This window comes from Archocentrus centrarchus, unplaced genomic scaffold, assembly GCF_007364275.1.
Source record: "Archocentrus centrarchus isolate MPI-CPG fArcCen1 unplaced genomic scaffold, fArcCen1 scaffold_140_ctg1, whole genome shotgun sequence".
NCBI lineage: Eukaryota > Metazoa > Chordata > Actinopteri > Cichliformes > Cichlidae > Archocentrus > Archocentrus centrarchus.
In genome coordinates this window covers 37,201-47,657 of record NW_022060185.1, presented here as the reverse complement: position 1 = coordinate 47,657, position 10,457 = coordinate 37,201, and the positions used below count along the sequence as shown (strand labels likewise).

At 39.1% G+C, this 10,457-nt stretch overlaps 1 protein-coding gene across 1 annotated transcript in view; it reads left to right on the top strand.

The window, feature by feature from the left end:
- Positions 1-360: 360 nt before the first annotated feature.
- Positions 361-10,457, top strand: part of LOC115775456 (protein shisa-8-like) — a gene marked incomplete at its 3' end in the record, with an annotated part of 44,887 nt that continues 34,790 nt past the window's right edge. Inside the window, 2 exon segments of the mRNA XM_030722992.1 lie at positions 361-667; positions 670-925. Of these exon segments, the coding sequence (XP_030578852.1) occupies positions 361-667; positions 670-925 (563 nt within the window).

The following is a 10,457-nucleotide window of genomic DNA, read 5'->3' as shown; positions in this document are numbered from 1 at the left end:
TTCTTTCCCTCACTTGTTCTGTCCCATGGTGACAGCTTAGCTTTCTGTAAATTTGTCCGTTAATAACTACCACAATGGTTAATGAATGCTTTTGTGAATGAAGCTATGTTCTTTAAATTATCACTATGGGGAAAAACTCTCCATCTATCCTCTTTTTTTCCTGTTTCACTAATACTGTATTAAGTTGCACTGCCTGAACAGCACAGAAATTCATTTATTTACTATAATTAAAGGCTCTGTGCAAGGAGGATATTTAACTCTCTATTTCTTTTATTTTTAAACCTAGGCACTTTTAGTTGGAACTTTCATTAACTCTTACACATCAGGACTAACATCACAAAATACTGGAGTGAGTCCAAGATGGCTGCCATCATCCATCCACTCTTGGTGAACTTATCATTGGCCATTCTCCTGGGTTTGACCTCTCTGGGTGGACTGAACTTTCAGCCATCAGGTCAGGCTTTGGCACAGGTCTCTTCCAACAACCAGACAACAGAACCCTCTACAATACCAGAAGCAGCGCTGGTAACCCCAACACCAGATTCAGAAGACCAAACGGGTCCAACTGGGGATAACCGCTGTTGGGGTTACTATGATGTGATGGGCCAGTGGGACCCACCTTTCAACTGCAATGCAGGTATCTACCTGTTCTGTTGTGGTTCCTGCTTCCTACCTTCTGCTGTCAGTTCAAAATCCACAGTTTGGACCAGACATCCTGTTCAAATTATGACACACCTGTGTGGGCAAACACGGGACGACCGGCGGCACCTGTCACAGAAGCCCAGGAGGAACCGGACCGAGATCGGACCCACATGATTGTGTATATTATCTGTGGAGTGGTGGCCATCATGGTGCTGGTGGGAATTTTCACCAAACTTGGGCTGGAGAAGAGTCAAGGAGGACAGACTGACATGACCAACTCTAGGTAGGAACTGAGAACAGTGAAAGGATGAATAAAGTGATGGATAAATAAATAAATGAATGATACTGGGTATGGATTAAAGACTTAAAGAGTTAAGAGAACATGTTTTAACAAACATGTCTAACAAAAGCAAGTTTTTTGGGATGGATTTTGATAATTTCAAACTCCATATTGTTATCCTCAGATTCTAGTAGAGTAACTTTGCATGACTGGGTAGTGGTGCAACCCTTCTAGTTTATCCAAAACAAGCTCTTTTAGCTCTGCTGCTTTTTATATAGCCCTCCTTTTAAGCTGACTGTCTCCTGATTGGTTGGCCCTCGCAAACAAAAGATTTGAAGGTGGGTGGGGTCATAATATTTTCCCACAATTTCAAACTATGGATCTGTTTCACAGAAAGAAAGAAAAAATCTGTTCCCAGATAATAATTCTGTTTATTTGCATACATGTCTTAGAAATTCATTTCAATTCACAACCATAACATGACATCCCAGTTTCCAAGTTCTTGTCTAAATGTTCAAATATTTATTCTCAACATATGTGAAATGGGAAAACACGTGGTTGAGAAGGTCACCAGCCTAGCAATGAATAAAGTGACTGAATCACAGTGAGGTGATAATGGGTGTGAAATTTGCAACCGAGAGGGAGAAATGGATATGGTGATAAAGTGGAAAAGAGTGAAAGACAGAGATAGCACCAGATGGAGGTCAGTCAGAAGGATGGAGATTCCAAAAGACAGATGTCAAGTGATAATAAGGCATGGGTTTGGAGGAAATGACAGTACAGTTGCATTGTGTTTTCTCTGTACAGTATCAGTATAGCTTTTTCACATTGATGGGTGATTGATTGCTGTGACACAACTATGACTGTGGCAATGTGTGGCCTCCAGAGAGCAATGAGAAGAGAGAGGGTGTTTTTTTTTTTTTTTTTTTTTGGGAAGGGTGGAATATTGAGCGGATCTGACTGGAATGCAGCCAGTGGCTAATTCTAGTACAGAGAATGGGTGGGTGGTGTTGGTGGTGTATGTGTGTGCGAGTGTGTGTGTGTGGGGGTGGGGTGGTGGGGTGGTGGGGGGCGCGTAAGATAGAGAAACAGAGAGAGTGTTTGGTTTGACTGGTCAGCCTCTTGGGTGTTAAGAGTAAGAGCTTCTTTAAAATCCTGTCATCAACGCATTTCCTCTCAACCTCCCCAAAGCATGATGAATAGGAGAAGAGGAGGAGGAGAAAAAAACAGTAGACATCAGAACTTGTTAATGTTAAACTGCACTGTGCCACCAGTAACACAATGAAAGCTGGCGTCCCTTGCCACATTTTATTCTCCAAATCAAGCAAGTGAATTGAAAGTCATCGGTCCAAGGATTATTTGAGAAATCCTTCTGAGATCTGGCCAATTGTCTTCACCACATTCAGGTCATACTGTGAAAAGAAATCTTCAGCATTTGTTTTGAAGTTTCCCAGAGGTGATATGTGTATGCCTCCAATCAGCAGGACAGATGTTAGCAAGCATAAAGCAGCAATGGTTCTGCTGTAGGGTCCTGAAGGAAGACACTGAAACTCTGACTATTCACTTTGACCTCCCTGGAGAGAAAGGAAGCATGTTTTTAATTATGATGCAAATAAGTGACAGGTAATTGTTGGTAATTGCATGTCTATCTTATAATCAAGCAAACAAATTCACATTAAAGTGCAAACTTTTAATGCAATATAAACACTAGTTTAAAAAAACGATTAATTCAAACTTATAAGTTTGAAGCAAATATTGATTAAAAGACTAAAAATTCTAAATTTTAAGTATATTTTATTAACTTTGCAAACAAAAAAATACCATCTGGGGCTGGCAGGCATAAGCAGGAGAGTAGGTGGCCGAGAAGGCTGGCTCTGAGGCGAGGCTGAGCTGGTTCGTAAATCCGAGAGTATCATGCAGCAAAACGGAGTGGACTGGAGAAGCAGGAGATGACAAATGAGATCAGTATGCAAAAAACTAGTCAGCTTGGTTACCAACATGGAGGTTGAACAATCTGGCAGTGAGTCTGCGTCTCAGCCACTCCTAAATATTCCCGGCCTTGATGAGAATCAGCCACAGGTGTGCACCTTGGCGCAGTCACAAAAGCGGGAATACAACAGTCTTCCCACCGGATCACCTGGAAACAGACACTCCCACCTACAGTACCACACAGCCTGCCCTTACCCATGACACCAAAAAAAAAAAGGAAAATGTGAAAAAAAAAAATAAATCAGAGAAGCACCGATTAGTGTGCTATTCCAAAGATCAAAATAAAAATATCTGATTTTATTTGTTTGGTTTTGTTATTTTTTTTCCTATGTTATGCCAGGAGACAGAAATGTTCATTATAAAAGTAATTTAGCAGTTTTAAAGTATTTCTACTTTTCATCACATTAGCCAGAGATGAATGAATGCAACACAACAGATAAACATCATCAACTGCCAGCAGTAAGTGCCATTTTATTTTAGGCTGATTTCAGTCAACAAAGCCAAACAGCCAATACCAGTGTTTGGTCAATACTACATATATATGCATTGTGACATGCACCACTAAATGAAGATTTTAGAACTACAGTAACATTACCTCATGTCCTTTAAGGTTTTTTTTAACCAACTAATAGAATCTGTAATCAGCTATATCTTTTTGCTATAACGTCTGCTGTAAAAAAGGGTGATACTACAGTACTTGTATCTTTGCATTTTGGAATGACGGCTTGCTGTTTGGTTGTAAGTTTATGTTTTATGATCCAAGATGTATAAAGACACCATGATTGAAGACAAAATTAATAAAAGACAGGAAAAGATATTTATATTTCACATGAATTTCAAATCTTGGACAGCGCTATCAGTCTGGAAGTACAATTTCCATGAGCGATACAAGGTGAACATTTGATTCGCTTTCTTTGACAGATTAAATAGTTTTAAAGTTTCACTGTCACCTCAAAGTGCTTTATATTGTAAGGTAAAGACCCTATAATAAATACAGAGAAAAAGCAACACTCAAAACTACCCCCTATGAACAAGCACTTTGCGATAGTGTGAAGGAAAAACTCCTCTTTTACCAAGTAGAAACCTCACGACCGGGTTTGGGTGAGGGGAGGGAGACAGGACAAAAGACTGTGGAAGAGAGCCAGAGATTAATAATAACTAATGAATAAATGCAGAGTTATGCATAAACAAAGAGAGAGTGAAAAGATGTGAGTGAAAAAGAAATCTTGAACTAACTCGCCTTTAATGTAAGCACAAAATGAATAAAATGATAAAAGCTGAATCGTAGCAAATGTGTCCAAGGAAGGTTTTTATTGTCTCACAGGAGGGTAAAAGGGTCAGAGACAGAGTGATGACCACATGGCAGGACAGGAACAAAACCAGGAGGGAGAACTATAAAGAATTCCAGAGGGATCAGAGGGATGAAATTAAGTCACACTGGGGACTCGCTCATTTCACGACCCCACTGCTAAACACAGCTGTTTACTTCATATCTGCCAAAGTGTGTGTGTGTGTGTGTGTACATTAGAGGAAGAGAGGAAACAGAGATCTGATCTAGCCACTTCATTGATGTGACCAAAGGCCAATGATGAAAGAGTCCATGAAAGGACAACCTGTAGTAGCATGATGGATGGATGGATGGATGGATGGATGGATGGATGGATGATGTCAAGAGAATGTAATTGAAGAGAGAAAGCAGTTGCAATGAGTGAATAATTAAGCTAGAGTAATTCCATTCCACATTTTCACTCTGGATGTGCCACATACAGACATTTGCAGTATTTGGCAGGATCAGAAACCCTGCCTTGCCATATTTTAACACATGGTTACCTCTTTAACACCAACTTCCAACATGAGGTGGCAGCTGGTGCAATCACACACAGACTTACAAATGTTTTCAGTTCTACCATTTCTGTCACTGTTTGCTTTTCTAACATTAACTTGTTTACCACAGTGCTCTTTGGTTACCACTGTTACACATTGCTTATTGATGACACCAGCACACCACTTTCCCCAGCAGTCAGATGTTGAGGGACTCCTATTGAACTCTATTGGACTGCCCTGCACGCTGAAACAAAATGACACTAAAAGGGAACCCACTGTGTTACAGTGTGAAGCAGACAGACCAAACTGACCAAGCTTAAGTATGTGACAATTCTGAGTGGGAAGAGATTAGTAATCCTGTTGCAACTCACAGTTGTGGCCACTTCATTAGTGGCACTGGAAACATTTCTCTAAAGATTTTGGTCCATATTGACATGAAAGCATCGCACAGTTGTTGCAGATTTGATGACTGCACAGCCATGATGTGAATCCATTAAACCACATCCAAAATATGCTGTTTTGGATTGAGATCTGGTGACCCTGTAGGCCATTTGAGCACAGTGAACTCAACGTCATGTTCAAGAAACCAGTTTGAGATGATCGAGTTTTGTGACACAGTGTATTACCTTGCTGGATGCAGCCATCAAATGGGTAAACTGCATTCATAAAGTAATTGACATTGAAATAATACTCAGGTAGGCTATGGCATTTAAGCAATGCTCACTTAGCACTAAGTGGCCCAAAGTCTGCCAAATGTGCAATCACCCATACCATTATACCACCACCAGAAGCCTGAACCCCTGACACAAGGCAGACTGGGTCTGTGTTTTCATGCCAAATTCTGACCCTACAATCTGAATATTGCAGCAGAAATCGAGACTCATCAGACTAGTAAAAGTTTTTGCAATCTTCAATTGTCCAATTTTTAACCACTCTGTTGCCCTTATATCAGTGTAAACCCATCTGGCTTCTAATCTTGGGCATTAACAAGGCATTCAGCCCATAGAACTACCACTTACCCTTAGAATTCTCTGTAAACCTAGAGATGGTTGTGTTTAAAAATGCAAGTGGATCTGAAATACTCAGACCAACCATGTTACAGTACATTCAAAATCACCTGCATACATAGGTGCATGTAGATATTTGCTTTAATTGCAGTTCAACAGGTATACCTAATGAAGTAGCCAGTGAGTGTAGTGTCCATTTTGTGTAAAGACTCTTTTCTGCCCAAAAGCATGAGCTTCAGTCAAACTGTTTATCACATTGATTGCATGGCCATCAGAACTCAAATTCATATTCAACCTGCATGCATTTGACTCAGAGGCACCTTCACCTAGTTGTAGGCGGCAAATCTATGTGCGTACATGAGTTGCATGTGTGTGCAGTCAACGAATAAATCCAGCCACAAAGCTGTCAAGGTGGTAATGCGCTGAAACCCTGGGTCAAGCAATCACAACAGCCAGTGGTGCAATGATAGAGCATAAAACACACATGTTCGCCTGGGCATGCACGCACACCAACCTCTCATTACGACCTCACAGTGATCACCCCTCCCCTCTCCCCCCATCTCTTCCATCCTCTATTGCACAACTTCTTACCTCCCAAGTGACTTTTGATATTTTTGTTATGCCCTCAGTCTGTCTGTGTCTGCACCTGCTGTGTGGGAACTGCTGCAAAGCAAAATTAAAAATGAATTATATCTTTTGATACGTGATTCATCTGAGAGAATTAATATACCACATTAATGATAACTCAGCTTGTGATTTTTATGGACTGGAGCAACACTGAAGGTGTTGGAGGAAAACAAAAGTAGCTGTACATAATGGCTGTTCATAGGCTTGCACAAGTTCACATACCAAAGAAGCCTAAAGATGGCAGTCTATCAGAAAGTCCCCAAATAAAGAAGAAATAAATGAAGAAATCATCTTGGCTAACATGCTGATAGTGCCAAAAATTAGCATGCACTTGTAATGGGATCATTGTAAGCCCACCTTGCATATTGTAGTCAGTTTATTTGTATAGCATTAATCAAAACACAGTGGTGCATTAAGCAATTATCATAAAACAATAGTTAACAAGCAACAGCATAAAGAATCTTCGTGCATGTTGTGAATTAATGCCAGAGTTAGCAGGATAAACACAGCATGAAAACAGGTCAAAGAAAGTCTACTGAAACTTGTGGACTCTCATAACAATTAATAATGTTTTACAGATTATGTTTATAAAAAATAAATAGGCCATTATGGTACCGTAGGATATGTACATTTTCAGCACTTGCTTATAACTTGTGAGGAAGATCATCTGTGCCAAAGTCCAAGTTGCATTAATTAGGTTGGCTCAGCCTTGGGAGACAGGGGTTATTTGATTCAAGTTCAAACATTAACAGCTATTTGGCAAAACGTCTGTTTTTTTTAAAATATAAATATTACATTGTCTCTTAGAGCTGTTTTGTCACAAAAAATGATGTGAGATATGATTGGCTACAACCAATCAATGCTTTTGAAATTAATAATCAAACTTTTGCTCATCTATTTTGGTGAATATCATAAAAATGAATCAAGTGTTGTCTCATTTTTAACCTCAACCCTATGATGACACAAGAGTGCTTGAGGTGCAGACATGAATTTTTTGACAAGTGCAATAAAAAAAAGTAGAAACATCTTGAACCCAGATTTGAAGGATGCTGGATGTGCTTACACATACATACAATGCACAATATGCCACTTATCAGAAGTTGTTCCACTGGAGGGCCGTGTGTTCAAGGTTACGGGTGATTGAATGACACACTGGGGATCAAAACAAATGTTTCCTTCGGCCATTCTACTCCTTTACAGTATTGTGTTTCATCAACAGTGCTTTCAATTTCATTTATTGTTCAGGCACCATGCCACTTTTCATCACCGCCTGGCAGGTGTTTAGAGTCAATAGATAAATATGTGCACACAGCTCCAATTTTCCCCTGCTTTTCCTGAAATAGTTATAGCAGTGGCCATGAACACTTAGTGGGTTGGTGAGTGCAAATTAAATTTTTTTTTATTAATTTTTTTATGCATGTAATTAGTTTGTTCCTAAGACTGCAGGGTGATGTGACCTGATGATTAGACCTAGAAGTGTTTTAAAGATAAGAAAAGAAATTTCACTCAATAAATAAAATATCACAGAACAAAACAGCTCAGAAAGGTAAAAATACACTAAGAAGGTACTCAATTAATAGAAAATTTTAAAAAGTGAAGTGCTCAATGAAGCTAAATCTGAAATTAATGCAAGTTTTGTGCAATGAGATGGTAAAGGTTTCTGTAGCTGTAAAAAGTGTTTTGAAAAATCTGTAAAATGTTCAGCTGCAAGTCAGGTAAGTGCTGTAGGGTTGGTTGGGATCCATTAATTATCTATAGCCATTCACCACAGTTACAGTCATTTTCAGTGATCTCTGCATCGGCTGATGGAGAAATCCGAACAGTGTGTTGATTCACTGGATTTAACAGCAATGACAAATTCCCTCAACAAACGTGAGCACAATGTCTCACTGCAACACTCCATGACACTTCATGATGCACCATGATAAAGTCACTAAAGTGCAAACAACAACAATAAAACCTGCTGCAACAGGCTGCCACTCAGCACAGCAATAGGGGAAAACAACAAAATTAAAAAAAAAAAAAAGGATAAGAAATGTTATAAAGGAGGTGGCATGGAGATGTGTTGTGACAAAACTAAAAAAAATAAAGAAATTAAAAGCAGATTCTTCAAATTGACTTGTCTGAAAACCTCATCACTGATGCAAAGCACGTTTTTAGGCTCTAATGCTAATATCGCCTCTGTTGTTAACGCTGTTGCTATTCTCACCGTTCATTAACATAAAATCGGCAAGACTCAGTTGCCTTGTTAAACACACGTCTCCCTCAAAGCTTAATCTGAAAATAAATTCTTTGATGCTGCAGTATGAAAAATAGACTTTGCCTTTCCCAAAGTGCACAGCTATCTCAAATCAGCAAGGAAGTATTGTTTATCCCTTTTATCGGCTTCTTTGTGCATTTAAGGAGATGTTATAACTGCTGATATTTTCAACCTTAGTCTTGCTTGTGCCATCACTGTTCATTACTTTCACTTTATGTTTCTGGTCTTCTCTTTGCCTCTAAATCCACTGTTTAAAATGCACAACAATGCCAAAGTGATCTCTAGCAGCTGGAACTCTAAAAGCAGTAAAACACATATACATAAATAGCACTAAACACACTTTGCTCTTAGCTGACTGCTGACTTTTATGTGCCAGGCTTGAAGTTTTCTTTCATGTATTTTAGTGATAGAAATGCACGTAAGTAAAGCTTAAAAATATTTCTATAAACAGAGATATTGTACTGCTCTGTAGGATGTCAGCTCCACGTGTTTCATCCATAAACTAGACTGACACATTAATATTAGTTTGTTTAATCACTGCTACTCTTGTTCAATGCATCTTTCTGGACATGCGTATAAATACTTTGCATTTCTGCTTATATGGTGTGAAGCGTTGCATACACAGAGCTGGCTCTATCAGTTGTATTGTGATTGTAACTCCACACCACACCTCAGTGCAGCAGTGAGACAGATTGCTGCAGAGCACTGAAGTTCCTAAGCTCAACTGTTGCTGCAGTGGCTCCGAGCCACATCATCTGATTTTTAGACTTTTTCCGAATCTTAAACCCCCTTCCTGTCTCTTCTCAAAAAACTGAGTAGAGAAATGTGCACGATAATCGATATACAGTACCAGTGGGTACATCATGCACACTGTCAGAGCAGTGAAACTGATGAAAGAACAGGTTAGATCATTTTAACAAATATGTTTTAAAAAATGTGGTGTAAGATGACACATGCAGCATAACATCATTTAATATATTACAACCAATATATGTGGGAGAGATAAGAGGATGATATGCAAGACTTGTGCATGTTAAAAGGTATGATTTCTACCTTTTACTTTAGGTTGATGTTCATGTCTCCTAAGCTTCTCTAAACATTATTTTCTTACTGACCAGCACAGAGGATATAAGATGATAAAATGTTGATATACTAATTTCAGCTGCACTCAGTTATTTTTACTCTAAGCTCTTTAAGCTTAGTGGTGTGGCGAGTCCCTGGCAGCCCCCCCCCCGGGCATTGAGTTTTAGGTTGTGCACTCTGTGCTCTTTCTTATTGGTCAAGGTTGGTGGTTGATAAAAAAGGAATACCAATTTATCTATGTTTGAGTAAATACCTGCTAAGAAAGCTTCAGTCTTACAGACTTCATGTGTCACTGTGCAGTCGTCACTGCTCACTGTAAAGGTAATCAGTGATATTTCATAGATTACATATTTTTTAACCTTTCCTACAGCTTCCCTATCTTCACAGTGACTTAAATGTCAAATCTCTGCTCTCCTCTCCGCTCTTACTTTTTGTTAGCTGCCAAATAGTCATAACTGCTTAAAAATATTCCTTCTCATCATCCTACTTAATTTGCAAATCAGATTGTCATTAAAATAAGCTCACCCAAATTACTAGGTTTTACAGCATGTTTACCATAAGGAGCTAAAGCACCGCAGTCGACTGTATGTTCAAAGAGAAAACACATACAAATAAATGAAGTGTGATCGCTTCATAATGAGAGGTTTATTTTTGAGCCTAGCTGTGGGCTGTTAACAACAATCTGTGTCACTTTTGACTTTGTAATTTGGAGGCTCTGTAGGAGGTTTGTGGAGGCACAATTGTT